Here is a 20,761-nt window from a genome sequence, read left to right on the forward strand (position 1 = left end):
AGACCTTTTCAGAGTTTTGGTTTCAGTGTGATTTCAGAAATGTCACTTTTCTTACATGAGTTCATGCCTCACCTCTTGCTTCCAAGCTGGATTTTTTTAAAAAAAATGTGAACTGTATGGCCGCCCAGAGATTGTTGATTTACATTACCTTGCCATTGACTCTTCTGGCTAGAACTGATGGAAAGTGCAGCCTAATAATATTCGGAGGACTGTATGATTTCTACTCTTGCTCACATACCTGGGAGCTGGTTATACTTAAAGCAGTGGGACTTACTTCTGAGACCTGTCAGAAGGCCATGAGGAGGGGTGTCCTTTTGTACCCTCCTTTCTCCTAAATTCTTTGCCACCTCTTCTTTGCAAGTGTTGTCCTTACAAAGAAATTTAACAGGAAAAAGGAATAACTGGCGAAAATGCCTTCCAGCTTGCTGTATAAATTACAGGGTGGGTTATATAATAGGGATGGGCAATCCGTGGTTCTAAATGGTTCTGAAGCAGTGGTTCTCAACCTTCCTATGCCGCTACCCCTTAATACAATTCCTCATGTTGTGGTGACCCCAACCCTAAAATTATTTTCGTTGCTACTTCATAACTGGAATTTTGCTACTGTTATGAATCGTCATGTAAATAACTGATAGGCAGGATGTATTTTCATTCTCTGGATCTTGGGAGTTGTAGTTGCTGGGATTTATAGTTCACCTACAATCAAAGAGCATTCTGAACTCCACCAGAGATGGGATTGACCCAAAATTGGCACATAGAATGCCCATGACCAGGAAAAAATAATGAAAGGGTTAGATGAGCATTGGCCTTGAATTTGGGAGTTGTAGTTCACCTATCTCCAGAAAGCACTTTGGAATCAAACAATGATAGATCTGGACTAAACTTGGCACGAATACTCAATATGCCCAAATGTGAACACTGTTAGAGTTTGGGGAAAATAGACCTTGACATTTGGGAGTTGTAGTTGCTGGGATTTATAGTTCACCTACAATCAGAGAGCATTCTGAACCCCACCGATAGAATTGGGCCAGACTTCCCACACAGAACTCCCATGACCAGCAGAAAATACAGTGTATCCTGATGGTCTTTGGCGACCCCTCCGACACCCCATCGCGACCCCTCCAGGGGCCCAACCCCCAGGTTGAGAAACACTGTTCTAAAGTACTTACAAAACGACAGTTCTGCTGATGAACACTAGGGGGCACTGGTGCTTTGCTTCTACTGTGTTGCTAAAGTTCTGGTGGTGAAAATTTCGGAACACTAACAAAACTTTCAAAATTTCATTATTATTTCATTATTGGCCATTTTTATGACAGAACCAATTAGGAACTGCCATTTATAATGAAATTTTGAAAATTTTGTTAGAGTTCTGAAATTTTCACCACCAGAACTTTAGTTTTGTAAGTACTTTAGAACCATTTAGAACCATGGATTGCCCATGCCTATTATATAACTCTGCCTTGAGGATGGGAAAGCACTTGAAATGCTACCCTGCAACTTTCTCCTGTCCAGCAGCCAGGTGCAAATGTGTAATAAATTTGCAACACAATATGCAGTGTACTGTTTACCTTTTCACCCAAAGTCAAAGGAACTGAGCTGTTTAAAAGTAACCAAGGAATCAGGGAGAAAGAACATTTGCAAGAAGATTGGATTCCTTTCTTAATGGATTTCTGGCCTTTTTAGATATCATCTAAAACTGATTCTCATTTTTGAAAAATAGAGTTCATCTGCACCTATACCTCTTGTACATTGCTGGATGTGTTCACTGATGAACACTATGACGTGGGTAGAACCTGCAAGACCTTTCAGGCCACTTGGAGATAAGAACTTTGAACTCACCACACAGGCAGATCAGTGGGCGCTCTCTAATGTCCCATCTGAAGCTGTACCTCATGTTCCAGGTACACCCCCAGTCTGGAACAGGATGAAAGATGTCTACTCCTGGGCGGTGAGTGGACACCTACTCCTTCCCATTGCCAATTAAAGTAACATCTGAGGGCCCTTCCACACAGCCATAGAATCCAGAATATCAAGGCAGAAAATCCCACAATATTTGCTTTGAACTGGATTATCTGAGTCCACACTGGCATATATTCCAGTTCAGAGCAGATAAACTGGGATTTTATTCAGATGTGTGGAAAGGACCTGAATCTCTTCAGTTTGCTCTGTCTCACTTGAGGAATAGAACTACATAAAGCAACCCTTTTTACTACTTTTCTCCCCTTATGTTTTCTATCATTTTGATGGAATCTGCAGAGTTCACTTTACTGACTTCATACTTTCATCCATTTTTAAGAATGCATGTTGTCCCAGAGCCCTATATACTCAATTGGGATTTGATCTTGTTACCTAGGTCATGTTACCACATGACCTAGGAGGAATAAGGGCTCCATAACCCCCGGTGGCACAGTGGGTTAAACTGCTGAGCTGCCAAACTTGCTGACCAAAAGGTTGTAGGTTCGAATCTGGGGACCAGTGTGGGTTTCCACTGTTAGCCCCAGCTTCTGCAAACCTAGCAGTTTGAAAACATGCAAAAGTGAATAGATCAATAGGTACCGCTCCGGTGGGAAGGCAACGGCGCTCCATGCAGTCATGCTGGACACCGGCTCTTCGGCTTAGAAATGGAGATGAGCATCAGCCCCCAGAGTATGACTCGACTGGACTTAATGTCAGGGGAATTACCGACAATTGTTATTGTTCATTCGTTCAGTCGTTTCCAACTCTTCGTGACCTCATGGACCAGCCCACGCCAGAGCTCCCTGTTGGCCGTCACCACCCCCAGCTCCTTCAAGGTCAATCCAGTCACTTCAAGGATGCCATCCATCTTGCCCTGGTTGGATCTTCTCAGTCCAAGGCACTCTCAGAACTTTCCTCCAAGACAACAGTTCAAAAGCATCTATCCTCCTTCGCTCAGCCTTCCCTATGGTCCAGCTCTATGTTTATTTATACCCTGCTTTTGACTACGGGGAATACCATTGCTTTAACTATGCGGATCTTTGTTGCCAGTGTGACTATTTTATCAAGATTGCTCATTGCTCTCCTGTGGTGTTGGAGGAAAGTGCTGAGAGTGCCTTGGACCACCAGAAGATCCAACCAGTCCATACTTCAGGAAATAAAGCCTGACTGCTCATTGGAGGGAAGGATAGTAAAGGCCAAGATGAAGTACTTTGGCCACATCATGAGAAGAAAGGAAAGCTTAGAGAAGACAATGATGCTGGGGAAAATGGAAGGAAAAAGGAAAAAAGGCCAACCAAGGGCAAGATGGATGGTATCTTTGAAGTGACTGGATTGACCTTGAAGGAGCTGGGGGTGGTGACGACTGACAGGGAGCTCTGGCGTAGGCTGGTCCATGAAATCATGAAGAGTCGAAAACGACTGAATGAATGAACAACAACAATAGGTCTATCAATGGGTAGTCTACCTGTTGAAACAACAAGTGTGAACTGTATGCCTCTAGAACATGGCCATATAGCCCGGAAAACCTACAACCCTGTATGTATATAGTTACAAAATTCACATTTCTTTTAAATGAAAAAACAGACCAAATGACCAGAGGGCATTGCTTAGGGCAGGGCACTTTGCAAGCATTTTTTATTAAAGACCATTATAAATATATCTTTATATTAAATAACATTAATTTTAGTAAAGGAGGTGTAACTTGAAAAAACCTGATAGTAAAAAAAATTAAAGTGCTTTTGATTGTATAGTGGACACTTCACATGATTGACACAGCTCTATCACATACAGACATATTGCTCTATATCATAAAAAGAAATTTCACTAATTTTCAGTAGGTTTAGGACCACTTTGGGAAATGAGGATCATGATGTGGAGTGCAGTCTCATACCCTGCCTTGGGAATAATTCCCATGGAATAGAGGTTTATCTCTGAACTGACATACGTAGGATCCAATGGAGGTGCCTTAAACATTAGAAAAACTAAAATGCAAATGCCTCAGCCCAACATGTAAATAATAGTTATAGAAAACCCTATGTCAGTCTGGGCACATATTTTGATATAACTGAAGTAGATATCCCTCACTTATGAACCCTAAGTTAGGATCGCCAGCTGTAATAGACAACTATCAACCCATTTCCTCTATCTGTGGAATGAATGATTACCAACACCTTGGCTCACAGAGGACATCCAACATCTTGCAGCACTGGAGCTCTAACATAAACATGGTACGGAAAGGAGTCACCTGTGCATCATTAGCTATGAAATAATATATTCAGTTAACAAATCATAGTTCAATGGAAAATCAAATGTTTCAATATCGACTTCTTGTTTGTCGCTTGATCTGGATCTTTGAACCCTTATGCATGTGTTCATGTCAACAAAGAATATGCCTTTGAAGTACTTTCAGAAGACGAAGATGTTGGTTCTGTAGAAGAAACTTGATATTTTCCTGCAGAACAAAATAATATTGTATTCAGTTATTGTAAATATAAGGTACGAAATACTTCATATAGAACAATTGTACCTTTCTTCTTTTGGATATTCTAATGCCTGCGTACTAAAATGCCATGGCCAGAGCAAATCAAATTGTAAACAAAATGATATACTGAATAATAAGCTTTAAAAATATTAAAGGTAAAAGGTAAAGGTTTCCCCTTGACATTAAATCTAGTGCAGGGCTGTTGATGACAGGGTGACTTGGAGATCTCTCATTTGTAGGGTCCCTATATGTCAAAGCTGACTTGCTCAAAGTCAATGACAAAAAAAATCTATATAAATAAAAATGAAATGTTCAATGTATTGTCGAACGCTTTCATGGCTTGAATCACTGGGTTGTTGTAGGTTTTTTCAGGCTATATGGCCATGTTCTAGAGGCATTCTCTCATGAATGTTTTGCCTGCATCTATGGCATAGATGCAGGTGAAACGTCAGGAGAAAATACCTCTACAACAACCCAATGTAATGTTCGTTTGTGGGATTAACATAACTCAAAAACCACTGGCTGGATTGACACCAAATTTGGACACAATACACCTATCAGGCTAAAGAGTGGCCATCATTCATAAAAACACTGAAAAAACACTGAAAAACACAGCAGAAGACACTTAAGAGGTAGAGAAGGGAGAAAGGAGAGAAAGAGGTAGAGAAGGGAGAAAGGAGAGAAAGAGGTAGAGAAGGGAGAAAGAGGTAGAGAAGGGAGAAAGGAGAGAAAGAGTTAGAGAAGGGAGAAAGAAGAGAAAGAGAAAAGGGAGAAAGGAGAGAAAGAGGTAGAGAAAGGAGAAAGGGGAGAAAGAGGTAGAGAAGGGAGAAAGGGGAGAAAGAGGTAGAGAAGGGAGAAAGGAGAGAAAGAGGTAGAGAAGGGAGAAAAGAGAGAAAGAGGTAGAGAAGGGAGAAAAGAGAAAAAGAGGTAGAGAAGAGAGAAAGGGGAGAAAGAGGTAGAGAAGGGAGAAAGGGGAGAAAGAGGTAGAGAAGGGAGAAAGGAGAGAAAGAAAAAGGGGAAGAAAAAGGGGAAGAAAGGGAAAAAGAAGAAGAGAAGAAAGGAAGGAAGGAAGGAAGGAAGGAAGGAAGGAAGGAAGGAAGGAAGGAAAGAAAGAAAAAAGGGAGAGAAAGGAGGGAAGGAGGGAAGGAGAGAAAGAAAGAAGGAGAGAAAGAGGGAGGGAAGGTTGGCCACAGCAACACGTGGCAGGCACAGCTCGTAATGTATATAAAGATCCTATGCTCTGTGCATTCGAAAATCCAGTTTATGAGAGAATCTAAAAATTACACAAGGATATTGCATGTAAATCATCTAAGGCTTCGTGTGCCTTACCTGCTTTGCCAAACAAGTTGTTTAAAGTTTTTGAAAAGGGGGAACTGATGGAAAGCATAGGCGCTGACATGCCCTGGGATGTTGACTGCAAGATGAGAAAACGTATCAATAAAAAGTTAGTATTTTCAACAGAACTTGGATTTTGTTATTGTTACTTATATTGTTGATGGAAGTAAGCCACACCCAGATCAATGAGACTTACTTTTAAATATATATCAACGATAACATGATACGTGATTCCAGAAAGCAATACAGAGAAATTGTTCTCATGTTTTTATTTGCAAGATATACTGTGAAAGTACTTCCTCAAAGAAAAGAAAGGGGAATTCTAGAGAAAGAGTTTCATTTCACGCATTGATTTTTTTATTGTGTCTGAACAGACTTGAGTAACTGCAAGTTGCTTCTGGTGTGAGATAATTGACCGTCTGCAGAGACATCCAGGGTACACCTGTGGGAGACTTCTCTCATGTCCCATATGGGAAGCTGGAGCTGACAGATGGGAGCTCCTCCCATCTCACAGATTCAAACAGCTGACCTTCAGGTCAGCAGTTCAGCTGGCACTAGATGCACCACCCGTTGCATCTAGTGAAGGGATGGGAATCACATGGCCCTCCAGACAGTAGGGCACCTCAGTTCCCAGCATTCCTCCCCATGGTCTATAATGGATAAACTACTGGGATTTCAAGTCCAACAACACCTGGAAGGCTATATATTTTTCTTCCCTGCTCTTGTGTGTGTGTGTGTGTGTCAGGAGCGACTTGAGAAACTGCAACTTGCAGTCCCTGCTCATGAAAGGTAGCCTTTGCATGAGAAGTTGACATTTTCTGCAACCAAAATGGAACATTTGGACCCAGCCCTTTTTTCATCTCTATACAGACTTTTACCTTTGTTTGCTGTGAACTCCATCTGGAAAGAGGAACTTTATTCAGCACAGCCTCTCGTACCTACATGGTTGAAACAAGAAGAATTAAATCCATGATCTAGTCCTATTTACAACTTAACTGAATCAAATATAAATTAAAAATTAATTATCATCCTACCTTTCTATCCCAGAGAGTTCCACAGAGGAAAACGAATAATCCCTGAAAAATACTTGCAGGTTAGAATTGCATAAATTATCCTAGATACTCATGTACAAATAAACACATCCTAAAGGCTTTCTAGGATCACTCTAGACAAAGGAAGAACAACATTTCTTAACTCCGACACATGAAAAAGAAAGCAAAAATTGATATCAATGCATCAGTGGAACTAGTCTCAAAAACTTGAGCAAAGGACACAAACTTATTGGAATATAAACTCATTTACACACACAAAGCTGTTCTTCAGGCCAAATGAGAAAACACAACTACTATACATTTGTGATGGATCAGGGCCAATTAAGTGAAAGTGACCAGCGCTCGAGTGATTTTTGAATCTGAAAATTTCTTAGATCATGGAATATATATCATTATATTTCCAGTTAATTTCTCCTCAAAACTGAGGTATACATTACATTTGATAGCACGTTATACTTGAGTGATGCTACAATCTATCATGGAGATTAAGGTCTTTCGTGGAGGCTCTGCTCTCACTCCCGCATCCTTTCACAGGTGCAATTGGTAGGGACAAGAGACAGGGAATGGCTCTGTAGTACGATTTTGGACTGGCTCTGTAGTACGATTTTGGACTGCGTGGTTTTTAAGGGTTGCTGCTAAGATGTTTTTAATCCTTTTGCTTTTAATGTAATTGTCTATTTTAATCGATTGTTTGGTTTATAAGGCATCAAATTCTTGCCAACCGGTAAGCCACTATGAGTCCCCTTCTGGGTGTGAAAGGCAGGGTATAAATGTGATAAACATATAAATACAATCAACATACTGTGGAAATTATATATTCTTGGTGGGGGGAGGAATAACAGTGGCATTGCTAGTGATGCATGAACACTAACTGCTTATATCAGGTTAGTTTAGAAAGATGATGAGTTAGTTCTGAAAGGGTCTTTGAGTGAAATTAGCAAAGCTAAGAAAGGGGCTTTGAATGAAATTAGCAACAAAGGAGAAATGTACCCTTTCTCTATAAAAAAGGAGAAACACGGAAGAAAATGTTTTAAAAAACAAGAGGTGACATGTAGAGGTCATACAAAGTTCGGTTGTGGTTAAGCACAAAGGTTGTGGTTAAGTACTAAGTCTGCAGGTGCAAGAAGGCACTTTCCATCAAGAGGTTGATGGGACAAGAAGAATAAAGGTCAAAGTACTTTCCATGACAAAAAAATATTCTTTTTTACTTGAGGATATATAAAGGTTTACAAAAGCTGGGGGGGGGGGGGCAGTCTGTAGAAGCCTATGCAAAAGTGCTGTCTGTCCGCCTCATGCTAATCAGCTTGAATAAATGGTGTCTTACATAAACCTATTGGACTCTGTGGATTTCTTCAAAAGGGGACCCCACACCCTAAACCCGTGATCCCTTACAGTTCCAGAATTTTGAGGGAAGGATAACAATCCCAGGACTCTAATGGTACATCTACACTGTAGAATTAATGCAGTTTGACATCACTTTAATTGCTATGGCTCAATGCTGTGGAATCCATGGCTATTGCAGTTTTACCAGTGATGGCGCATTACCAAACTATAACTCACTGGATTCCATAGCAGTAAGCCATAGCAGACAAAAGCAGTATTAAACTGCTTTAATTTTACAGCTTCATATAACGTTATCATATTCAAAGGGAGACCCTGTGCAAATCATTTCTTACACCCCCAATAAAACAATGGCATGTGTGCTGGTACAGCTGTACCAGGAGCTCCAATTTTGTTTGCTTTGCATTGAATGTTTGTTATAGACCTAAGTTTCAGGGACTCTGAAGATAGGTGGCTTCTTTTGGCTGCAATCATAGGGCAAGCCACCTGTCAATTATAGTTAGGTTCCCTGGTCCCGCCCCCTTTTGGGTTTTTGGAGAGAATAGGAGCCTTTTTGGGTTCAGTCCTCACTGAGAAGCCTTTCGCACAGGACATAAAACGAAGAGCTCCTGTAGAAAGCTTCGTCTTCTACGGCTTGGCCGGGAGACATACAGCTTTACAGCTTGGCTGGGGAGAAAAGGCTCTACAGCTTGGCCGGGGTTATACAGCCCACAGCTTGGCCGAGGATCATACAGCCTTACAGCTCCTTTGCTGAGGGACTTCAGCCAGCCATCACCTAAACCTGAACTCCTTCTTTTCCCCTGGAAGTCTACAAAGCTCTGCTTGGTAAGGGTCGCTCGCGGAAGCCAGACACAGTTGGTACCGGGTGCAGGGGCTCCACGCCAACAGAGGTAAGTACAGACTGCCCAGATTAGAAGTTAAGGATTTCCCCATTAGTTACAGTTAAGAAGATAGTGCCTGTTCCCTGTGGACAAGATTGAAAGAGCCTATAGACTGTTAAGAATGCTTTAAAGTACCTGTTTGTTTTCATCAATAAAGAACTTTGTTGGACTTACTTTAAGCCTCTACAGAACTTTGTTTTGGGGAGGTCCAAGGGCCTTTAATCTGAGGCAGCCCCAGCGTCCCGTTGGGCACACAGAATTTATGTCCTGTCTACAGTCATATGCACAGGCCCAGCGTGCGACAGCACAGCATGTGCATCCTGATAGATCTCAAGACAACTGAGACATTTTGTCTGCTACATATAAAAAATAGCTGGTATCTACTTACCTGAAAAGCATTGAAAATGGTAAATAATATGTGGAATATGCATGGGCTTCCTGGTATAACTGTGGCAAGACCAAATCCCCATGTAAGTCCTAACAAGGGTGTTAGAACACCAATACTCTTGGCAATCCGATACAAAGATTTCTTTTCTTCGCTTATTGATTTTTCCCCAATGGAACGTCTTGATATTTTCGCTATAACCACGATAGTAACTACAGCATTAATAGCAACAATGACCACAGCCGGAATGACTAAGGCCAAAAGAGCTCTGCTCTCTTCCCAGTTGAGCAAACAGATATCTTTCTTTGTGTAAGTCCCAGACGAAATCGTACTGGCTATTGTGATGACTGCTATAGCCAGAGGGCAAAGGTATCCCAAGCCAAAACCGACACTTTTCATGAGAGTCTTGCTTGCATTATGTAAAATGAAGACCAGGTGGTAGAAGAGCATAAGGCCCAAAGTGAGCATCCAGAAGAAGACACAGAGGTAGAAATAGTGAGTGAAGAAAGTTGCTGCAATGCAGATTGGCCGATCTAATTTATCATTTCTGCTATGTATTATTGCAACAACCAGGAACCAGAGATCTGCAATGAGGAGAGACATTGCAATGTTCAGAATACAAACATGGCGTATGTAAGATATTCTTGTTTTGGTGACTGATTTCCAGACAACAAGTTCAATTCCAATGCAAGCCACCAGGCTCAGTATTGAAATACCCAGGCCAATGTATGTCAAGTAAGTCAGTGGCAGGGCGTCGTTGCACGGGTCCTCATGGCTAGGAGACATCAACACGGAGAATGACGTCAGGTGGTCACAAGTGCAAATGATATTGTCCCCATCCTCTCTGCTTTCACATCCTGCGCTATCCCAGCCGCCTCCATCTGCTGTGAAATTAAAATTCCAAAAGACACACTGTGGATTTCGTAGGGTTTTTTCACGCTTTGTAAACACCATATTGATCTGGAAATCTTCCTTCAGTTTGTTGTTGTCACTCACTACAGTTGAGAGAACCAAACCATTGATTATTGGTCCTTCTGTCTTATTGGACTGGGCAATAATATGGTCCAAAGTTGAGTAAGCCACGCTGATGATGGTGAAAGCTGATGTCTCATTTTCAAGTTTGGGTTCATTGATTAGAACGCCGCCACTAAGCCTTGAGGGTTCTGAAAATGTAAAACTCTTGTTATAGTCTTCTCCTTGATCAACAACTGCTCCTTCAAGTTGAATGTTGCCATAGCTGACTGGAGGAATTGTGTTATTGACAGGCTGGAGGGACCTTGAAAACTGCTCCACTGAATCTAGTAGCTGAGAGCTTCCATTCTTAAAATCATTCCATGTTCCTGTTGGAGTACTCATAATAGTATCTACCGTGGACAAAAAATTCTGCAATAGTGAGAAAACAATCAATCATTACCAAACTTGAATCACAGAATTGGGATAGTATATAAAACATTGGTTCCTTATCAGTATACCCAAATCCACAAAATTCTTACATTTCATGGTTTGGGACCATCCAACCTGCGTGACCGTATCTCTGTTTATGAACCCACGCGCTCACTTCGTTCATCCGGAGAGGCCCTGCTCGTGATCCCGCCAGCGTCACAAGCGCGTTTGGTGGGGATGCGAGACAGAGCCTTTTTTGTGGTGGCCCCCCGACTCTCGAACACCCTCCCAAAAGATCTTAGACAGGCCCCTACATTGGCAGTCTTTAGAAAGAACTTGAAGACCTGGCTGTTCCGATGTGCCTTCCCAGAATAGGAATCTCCAATAACAAGTCCCAGAAGCACTTTACTAGAGCTAAGATTCCTGCACACTGCACTTACCCTATAATCCTTACATATCACCTGTCACATCAGCACTTTTAATCCTGTACCCATTACTCTGGCCCGGCCCAGTTTTATTGTGTTTTGGTGTATTGTTTATTGCTTGTTATTTAATATTGCTTTAATTGTTTTTAATTTGCTTTAGGTGTTGCATTGTTATGTTGTGTTTTGAGGCCTTGGCCTTTGTAAGCCGCATCGAGTCCTTTGGGAGATGCTAGCGGGGTACAAATAAAGTTTATTATTATTATTATTATTATTATTATTATTATTATTATTAAGTACAGATATGAGTTTTAAAGGAACAATTTATTATTGGGTTGTTGTAGGTTTTTTCGGGCTATATGGCCATGTTCTAGAGGCATTCTCTCCTGACGTTTCGCCTGCATCTATAGCAAGTATCCTCAGAGGTAGTGAGGTCTGTTGGAACTAGGAAAATTGGTTTATTTATCTGTGGAATGATCAGGGTGGGACAAAGGACTCCTGTCTGCTGGAGCTAGGTGTGAATGTTTCAAGTGACCACCTTGATTAGCATTTGATAGCCTGGCAGTGCCTGGAGCAATCTTTTGTTGAAAAATGATTAGATGTCCCTGATTGTTTTCCCTCTGCTGTTTTGCTGTTTTAATTTTAGAGTTTTTAAATACTGGTAGCCAGATTTTGATCATTTTCATGGTTTCCTCCTTTCTTTTGAAATTGTCCACATGTTTGTGGATTTCAATGCCTTCTCTGTGTAGTCTGACATGGTGGTTGTGAGAGTGGTCTAGCATTTCTGTGTCCCACGCTGGTCTTTCCACAAATATATAAACCCATTTTCCTAGTTCCAACAAACCTCACTACCTCTGAGGATGCTTGCCATAGATGCAGGCAAAACGTCAGGAGAGTTTTGACTACTGTAAGACCAAAAGATTTGTTGTTGTTGTTATCCTGTCAGTCTGCCAGATTACCCAAAGGCCTGGTCCCATATCCATGTTTTTAATTTCCTTCTAAAAGAGAGGAGGGATGACGATGATCTAATTTCCCTAGGGAGTGAATTCCACAGGCGGGAGGCCACCACCGAGAAGGCCCTGTACCTTCTGCAGGGCCTCTCCAGAAGATCTTAAATTCCTAGGCGGGATGTAGAAGGAGATACGTTTGGACAGGTACGCTGGGTTGGAGCCACATAGGGTTTTATAGGCCAAGACCAACCACAATAACAACAACAAAAACAACAACAAATCTTTATTTATATCCTGCTTTTCTCCCTCAGGGACCCAAAGCAGTTTACAAAGTATTAAAATCATGTAAACAAGAATTCTAATACATCGATAATAAATATGAAACATCATAAAATAACAATTTAAACCAACAAAAATAATACAAAAATAATTGATGTCTTTAATGGACTATTTCTTTCATAGAATCATAGAATCCTAGAGTTGGAAGAGACCTCATGGGCCATCCAGTCCAACCCCCTGCCAAGAAGCAGGAATATTGCATTCAAATCACCCCTGACAGATGGCCATCCAGCCCCTGTTTAAAAGCTTCCAAAGAAGGAGCCTCCACCACACTCCGGGGCTGAGAGTTCCACTGCTGAACGGCTCTCACAGTCAGGAAGTTCTTCCTCATGTTCAGATGGAATCTCCTCTCTTGTAGTTTGATGCCATTGTTCCGCGTCCTAGTCTCCAAGGAAGCAGAAAACAAGCTTGCTCCCTCCTCCCTGTGGCTTCCTCTCACATATTTATACATGGCTATTATGTCTCCTCTCAGCCTTCTCTTCTTCAGGCTAAACATGTCCAGCTCCTTAAGCCACTCCTCATATATCACTGAAAATAATCCTGCCAAGCAGAATGGATCATCAACAATGAGGAGCCTATGCTGAACTGCTAGACATATTTGGTTTTTGGCTCCCACAGCACAAGTGGGCAGAGTGAAGTTTTTGGGGATGCATCCAGCGTTCCTTTAATATACCTGCCATCCTTCCTCAAGTGCCGCCCTGAAACCCCCACCCAAAGTGCACAGCCAGCAATTCGCAGGATTTGCCATTTAAACCAAAGGCCAGTTTTAGACGGGCATTTTCCATGCCTCCTATAAATGGCCCAGGAGATTAAATTATTTTTAAAGGCATTACAATCTCTCCCCCCACCCACCCACCCCCCAATATGGGCATTGGAAAAGAGACGATTAATGTTGGAAACTGGTGTCCTAAATCAGGCATGTGGCGGGGGGGGGGGGGGGGGGGGGGCTTGAGGGGCTTCAGCCCCCCCCCCCGAAATTCTCATGGTGGTTCGCGAAAAGGCCTTACTGGTGCATTACTTAAACTGTTATGTTTATTCATATCATGATCTGATCACCATGCTCAATATATCCCATATGCATGGGGGTATTGGAGTAATGATACAAAAGGTTTGCTAGGCTAGACCCTCTTTCACTCAGACTCACCCCCCCCGAAACTCAGCCCCCCCCCGAAACCCCCCCTGAAAAAAAACTCAGCCCCCCCCCTCCCCCCCGAATTGAAATCCTGGCTACGGGCCTGTCCTAAAGCATACCGAGCAAATAAAACTGTACAAACTTGATTTCTCTTCCATTCTTACATTCCTACCATTTTCTATTTCCAGCTGCAAAAAACCAACCATTTGTTTCCTTATCCCTCTCTTAATATTAATGCTAAGTTTATTTAAGTATAGATGGAAAGAAAACAAAGGCTTTCAGAATATATATTTTTAACTCACCTTCACTGTTGTCTCCTCTGCATTTACGGGAATGGTTGAAACCAAGCTCAAGATTTCAACGACTGCTTTCAGATTTGCAACTGAAGTGTTTACATTTTTCTGCTCCTTTTTGACAGTTGTATTCAGATGTGAAAGGTATGTGGGCAAATTCCTCACTGACTCAGGACTAGACACCAAAGACTAGAGTTAAAATTAAATGCATTAGAAACAGAACAAATTGCAGATAAGATTGATGGTCAGTTAAATATTTAAAACATTTAAAACTTTATGTACAGTGAACAATAACCACAGTGTGTGATTCATCAGCCCCAGGGTGACTAAACACGATGAAGAACTAATCTGGGTTAAACCTAGAGAAAACCCGAATCCTGACTAATCCTGACGAGGCTGGCGAATCATAACACTGGACCTCATCCATATGATGACATCCTTAAACACTGGTCCAGTTGTCTTGACTGTTCCTAGCTCAGGGAACAGTCAAGACAACTGGACCAGTGTTAAAGGACCTCATCACATGAATGAGGTCCATCGTTGTGATTCGCCAGCCTCTATAGTGAATCAGGGCAGCATGGAGAAGGCAGCTGGGCAATCTCAGTGCCCTGACTGCCAGCTGACACCCATCCCATGTGGGAAAGTGCCACCACAAGGGTTGAGTCTGCTAAAGCCTCGTTGTTCCTTACACAACACAGGAAGGCTTCTGTGTTGTCGACAGCAGTGTCCCACCATGCTGCCATCTCAGTTCACCCATGGAGCCCCACCAGAAGTCACCCTTCATCATCTGATGGATGGCATGGTGGGGCTCCATGGATGAACTGAGATGGCAGCATGGTGGGACGCTGCTGTCAACAACACAGAAGCTTTCCTGTGTTGTGTAAGGGTGAATTGGGGCAGAAGCATCCTAGGACACTTTTTTGCCCCATGTGATAAGGCTGTATGTGGAACTGGCCGCAGCTGTCTCAACAGTCATCCTGTACTCTGAGAACACAGGATGGCTGTCCCCTTTCATCCCCTTCCTCTGTGTTGCTGTTGGCCAAAACAGCAACACGGTCATCTACCATACTCTTGGGGGTCGAGCAACCTTCAGGCAGGGCCCATGAATCATGAAGGTGGCTGGGAGGAAGAAGGAGTGGGATTTGGGTGCGGTTGGGCAGTAGAGTCCCTTTCAGGCCCCCAAGCAGACTCAGTCCAGCACCTGATAAACCAGATCAAGCCTGCTTAAATAATCATATAGAAAGGTTCCTTGAATGTGGTTTCTAGAAGTAGATTCTAGAAGATAAAGATAAATAGTATTGTGGTATTGTTTTACTGTAGTCATTTTCTGGCTACACTTCTGGGAGGGCACTTTTACTGGCATGGTCCATATACCTTTTGCAGCCATACAATAGAAAAACATTGAAATGGCACATATTCCTTTTAATTGGCCATTTACAAGGAAGATACAGCTCCCTTGGCACAACAGCTTCACTGTCTACTTGTCTATTTCCAGGCTCAGTGCAAACTGCCTAGATTAAAGCTATCTTCTCACATTATAGTAGGTATGTAATATAAATAAAGTTGTTGTTAGCAATAATGCTGCTTATCAGTCGGGAAGGAGACAGAACTGCTGGATCTTTGTCTCAACTTCAAACCCTGGGAGTGTAAAAGAAGTGCCAGACCAAATTGCTAATGTGCTATTAAGTTCTGAATCCATTTCTGATTCAACACTTAAAGTTCGTAATGGGTATGTAGTTTTGTGCTGATGAATCCTATACAATTATAACATTGTAATTCATCTTCAATAAGACAGGGTCTGCATCCTATAAACAAACAAATTTAAAAAGCACAACTGGATCAAAAGGAATGGGAATTCCTTAAACTATTCATTTTCAATAATAATAATAATAATAATAACAACAACAACAACAACAACAACAACAACAATCATAAGCAAGCCATCAGAACAAATGCAATTAAGGCCAGGATTGTAAAATCTGCTGATGACCCAAAATGCAGACTGTGCAAGGAAGCTGATGAAACTATGGATCATATCCTCAGCTGCTGCAAGAAAATCTCACAGATGGACTACAAACAGAGGCACAACTCTGTGGCCCAAACGATTCACTGGAACTAATGTCACAAGTACCACCTGCTAGTAGTAAAGAACTGGTGGGATCATAAACCTCCAAAGGTAGTGGGAAATGAACACGCAAAAATACTGTGGGACTTCTGAATCCATACTGACAAAGTTTTGGAACACAATACACCAGACTTCACAATTGTGGAAAAGAAAAAAGGTTGGATTATTGATGTCGCCATACCGGGTGACAGTCGCATTGAGGAAAAACAACAGGAAAAACTCAGTCATTACCAAGATCTCAAAATGAAACTGCAAAGGCTCTGGCATAAACCAGTACAGATGTCCCGGTGGTAATCGGCACACTGTGTGCCGTGCTAAAAGATCTGCTGGCATTGGAAACAATAAACATTGACAAAATCACAGTCTGTCAACTGCAAAAGGTCGCCTTACTTGGATCTGTGTGCATCATTCATCTTCAGTAAGACAGGGTTTGCATCCTATAAACAAACATCACACAGTCCTAGACGCTTGGGAAGTGTTCGACTTGTGATATTTTGATATGAAATCCAGCATATAGGTCTTGTTTGCTGTGACATATTATGCTTTTGTGTCAGTAAAATAATAATAATAATAATAATAATAATAATAATAATTTCTTTATTTTTGTACCCCACCTCCATCACCCCAAAGTGACTCAGGGTGGCTTACCTATGGCACAATGTGCCTAGAACAAGGCATAAAATAAACATGCAATACAATACAAGATAAAACCAATAACATATAAAACAATAGTTTAAGCTCAAAACGGCCCCCAATAGCCTATGGTGAGAACTGCCGTACAACATGGCCAACTGTAAACAAGAACAAGGGGATAGGATAGTGCAAGTTGGAGCTAATGAGGGAGGGCATGGGATGAAAGTGCAGTGCTGTGTCATTAATTGCATTGTTCCAGTGCATGCTCGCTTCCAGGCCATGGATATGAAAGTGTTGCCAATACCTCTGGAAAGCAAACAAGCAAGCAAAGAAAAACAGACATCCCAGACCAAGAGATGTTCTTACCTCAGCACTAGTAAGAAGGTCATTAAGTGGGACAGCTAAGCAGTCATTTCTAGCAACAATCCATTTGTTTTGGTGACACCTATAGGTAATTTGTCCTCTGACATGATTGCTCTTCTCCCCCGGTGACTGCAAGCATGGCTTCGTAATCAGAGCACCACTCTCTCCAGTACCAATCTCTGAAGAATTACACGCCACCTTCTTAGCTGCGGAAGAAAAGATGAAGAGAAGATGGGTCTGGTCTCCTGAGATATCCCATAACTTGCTGTGTGTTATAAGCAAGAAGTACACAGAAATGCCTCCAGGTATACACATTATCTAGAGAAGAGAAGGGTTTCAGTGCAAGGGTGGGCATCTTTTTGTCCCTGAAAGCCACATGCCACAAGATGCAAGAGAGGACAGACATAGAGCCCCTTTGCACACACATATTCCCCCACCCCGCCGTGTGCAAGCACGAGAAAGGTTGAATGTCTTCCCATGCTCTGAAATTATTTTTGTGCTGAAATAATCTCTTCTCCAGAACAAATCAAATTTACAATTAAATAATTAAGGCTATAAGAGCCCCTGGTGGCGCAGTGGGTTAAAGCACTGAGCTGCTGAGCTTGTTGATCGAAAGGTCGCAGGTTTGATTCCAGGGAGCGGCGTGAGCTTCCGCTGTCAGCTTTAGCTTCTGCCAACGTAGCAGTTCAAAAACATGCAAATGTGAGTAGATCAATAGGTACCGCTCCGGCGGGAAGGTAACGGCGCTCCATACAGTCATGACCTTGGAGGTGTCTACGGACAACGCTGGCTCTTCGGCTTAGAAATGGAGATGAGCACCACACCCCAGAGTCAGACATGACTGGACTTAATGTCAGGGGACAACCTTTACCTACCTTTACCTATAAGTATGCCTTGTTCTGCATTAATATTAAATATTTATTATCAACTAGCTGTACCCGCCACACGTTGCTGTGGTCAGCCTTCCCTCCCTCTTTCTCTCCTTCTTTCTTTCTCTCCTTCCCTCTTTTTCTTTCCCTTCTTTCTTCCTTCTCTACCTGTTTCTTTTCTCGCTTCCTTTGCTCTTTGGTTCCATCCTTCCTTCTCTCTTTCCTTCCTTCCCTCCCTCTTTCTCTCTTTCGTTCCTTCTCTCCTTCCTTCCCTCTTTCACTTTTTTATTTCCTTCTCTCCTTCTTTCCCTCTTTCTCTCCTCCTTTAATTCCCCCCTCCCAATAAAGTGGACTATCCTTTTCTCTCTATTGCCTCCTAGTGGCCTCCACCCGAATAATGGTACAATACCTCTCATATTAAAAGCAATCAAGTGGTGGTGGTGGGAGGCAGGCATGTAGCTTCACCCCCCCCCCCCAAATTCTCATGGTGGTCCATGAGAAGGCCTTACTGGTGCATTATTTAAACTGTTATGTTTATTCATATCATGATCTGATCACCATACGCAATATATCCCATATGCATGGGGGTATTGGGGTAACGATACAAAAGGTTTGCTAGGGTAGACCCTCTTTCACTCAGACTCAGCCCCCCCCCCCCCCCCGAATCAAAATCCTGGCTACGGGCCTGGTGGGAGGCATGTATTTCAGGGGTAGTAGAAGTCTAGCGTTTGGTGCAGCAGATTCATCTCCCTCTGCTGGTGGCTCCCATGATGCCAGTAGGGTGATGAATCTCCTCTGGGGCTTGGTCTACTCTTTAAAGAAGTTAGCCAAGGTATTAAACCCATTTCAGTGACTGATTTAAGCAAGTTAGTTGGTGTTTTAAGTCCGATCTAAAATCAAGAGCAAACTCAACTGACCCACTAATATGGAAGCCACCAGCCAGCACTGCAACCTGCATTACAAATGAGGAAGACCCAGGAAACAATAGTTTTCCATTGCTTTCTATTGTGGTATACACAGTCACACATACAAAGAAAAAGTAACGAATTCCATGATTTTGCCTGACTTGCATAATTTCCATAATAAGCACATTTGATTGTTGAAAGCTGGAAATCTGGGAAATGGCAATAAAATCACATATAGAGCCCTTCCACACAGCTATATAACCCAGAATATCAAGGCAGATATCTGCTTTATTTATTTACTTATTTATTTCAGGTACTTTTACCCTGCCCTTCTCAGCCCCTGAGGGGGGACTTAGGGCGGCTTACAAAAAAAGGCACAATTCGATGCCTATACAAATTACACATAATGTACGAAAACCATAGTTAAAACAGTTATCACAGTTAAAACAATCAAAACAATCAGTATATAACACATCATATAAAAACTATTCACATGCTCAGCGTTTGTCTTTCCAAGATCCATAATTCCATTCCATTAGCCATTTCCTGACCATTGTCAAAGTCCTTTCTTTATCTTCCCGATTAACCGAATGCCTGGTCCCAAATCCATGTCTTCAGTTTTTTCCTAAAGGAAAGGAGTGATGTCGCCGCTCTAATCTCCCCGGAGACTGAATTCCACAGGTGGGGGCCACCACCGAGAAGGCCCTGCTCCTCGTCCCCACCAACCTCACTTGTGATAAAGGCGGGGTCGAGAGCAGGGCCTCCCCAGAAGATCTTAGACTCCGGGGTGGGATGTAGAGGGAGATCTGTTCGGACAGATACGCTGGGCCAGAGCCGTATAGGGTTTTGTAGGTCAAAACCAGCACTTTGAATTGTGCTCGGAATTGGATCGGCAGCCAGTGGAGCTGACACAACAGGGGGGTGGTATGCTCCCTGTATGACGCTCCAGTGTGCAGTCTGGCTGCCTCCCGTTGGACTAGTTGGAGTTTCCGAACAGTCTTCAAAGGCAACCCCACGTAGAGTGCCTTGCAGTAATCTAAGCGGGATGTAACAAGAGCGTGGACCACCATGGCCAGATCCGACTTCCCAGGGTACGGGCACAGCTGGCACACAAGTTTTAGTTGTACAAAAGCTCTCCCAGCCACCGCCGAGACCTGGGTTTCCAGGCTCAGCGATGAGTCCAGGATCACTCCAAGCTGCGAACCTGCGTCTTCAGGGGGAGTGTAACCCCGTCTAACACAGGCTGTAACCCTATGCCCTGTTCGGCCTTTCAACTGACCAGGAGGACCTCTGTCTTGTCTGGATTCAATTTCAATTTGCTAGCTCTCATCCAGTCCGACACAGCAGCCAAGCACCGATTCAAGGTCTGGACAGCCTCCTTGGTGACAGGTGGAAAGGAGTGACAGATTTGGACATCATCTGCGTAGAGATAACATCTCATTCCGAAACTCCGAATGATCTCCCCCAGCGGCTTCATGTAGATGTTAAATAACATCGGGGACAAGATGTATTCCTTTGAACTGGAATATCTAAGTCCACACTGCCATATATCCCAGTTCAAAGCAGATAATGTAGGATTTAATTCAGCTGTGTAGAAGGGGTCATAATTACTTACCCTTGTTCTCATTCTTACCTGGGACAAGCTTTAGGGTAATTGGTGAACTCTTAACACTATCACCAATTTGGTTGGTGAACTCACAAAACAGCTCAAAACCCCGTCCGAGGGCACTGCAGGAAACATCTGTGTTCACTAGTTTGGTATAGTAGCAGTAGAGGCTGCCTTCTTTTCTAACTTCTGTAGAGGAAAAATAGATTTAGAATAGGGAAATGTCATCCATCCAGGCAGCAAAAAGCATTAGTGGAGGAGATGTAAATTTTGAGACACTCGTGCAAGCTGTGTGTCACCATTCCGATG

At 42.6% G+C, this 20,761-nt stretch overlaps 1 protein-coding gene across 1 annotated transcript in view; it reads right to left on the reverse strand.

The window, feature by feature from the left end:
• Positions 1 to 3,563: 3,563 nt before the first annotated feature.
• Positions 3,564 to 20,761, reverse strand: part of ADGRF5 (adhesion G protein-coupled receptor F5) — a 54,212-nt gene continuing 37,014 nt past the window's right edge. The window contains exons 14-21 of the mRNA XM_060785283.2: positions 20,480 to 20,641; positions 17,076 to 17,278; positions 13,961 to 14,140; positions 9,436 to 10,815; positions 6,808 to 6,849; positions 6,652 to 6,711; positions 5,768 to 5,852; positions 3,564 to 4,408 (exon numbers count right to left, since the gene is read on the reverse strand). Coding sequence (XP_060641266.2) covers positions 4,329 to 4,408; positions 5,768 to 5,852; positions 6,652 to 6,711; positions 6,808 to 6,849; positions 9,436 to 10,815; positions 13,961 to 14,140; positions 17,076 to 17,278; positions 20,480 to 20,641 — 2,192 coding nt within the window. The 3' untranslated portion in view covers positions 3,564 to 4,328. The remainder of the gene's footprint in view (positions 4,409 to 5,767; positions 5,853 to 6,651; positions 6,712 to 6,807; positions 6,850 to 9,435; positions 10,816 to 13,960; positions 14,141 to 17,075; positions 17,279 to 20,479; positions 20,642 to 20,761) is intronic.

The sequence above is a fragment of the Anolis sagrei genome, chromosome 1 (genome assembly GCF_037176765.1).
Source record: "Anolis sagrei isolate rAnoSag1 chromosome 1, rAnoSag1.mat, whole genome shotgun sequence".
NCBI classification, from domain to species: Eukaryota; Metazoa; Chordata; class Lepidosauria; order Squamata; family Dactyloidae; genus Anolis; species Anolis sagrei.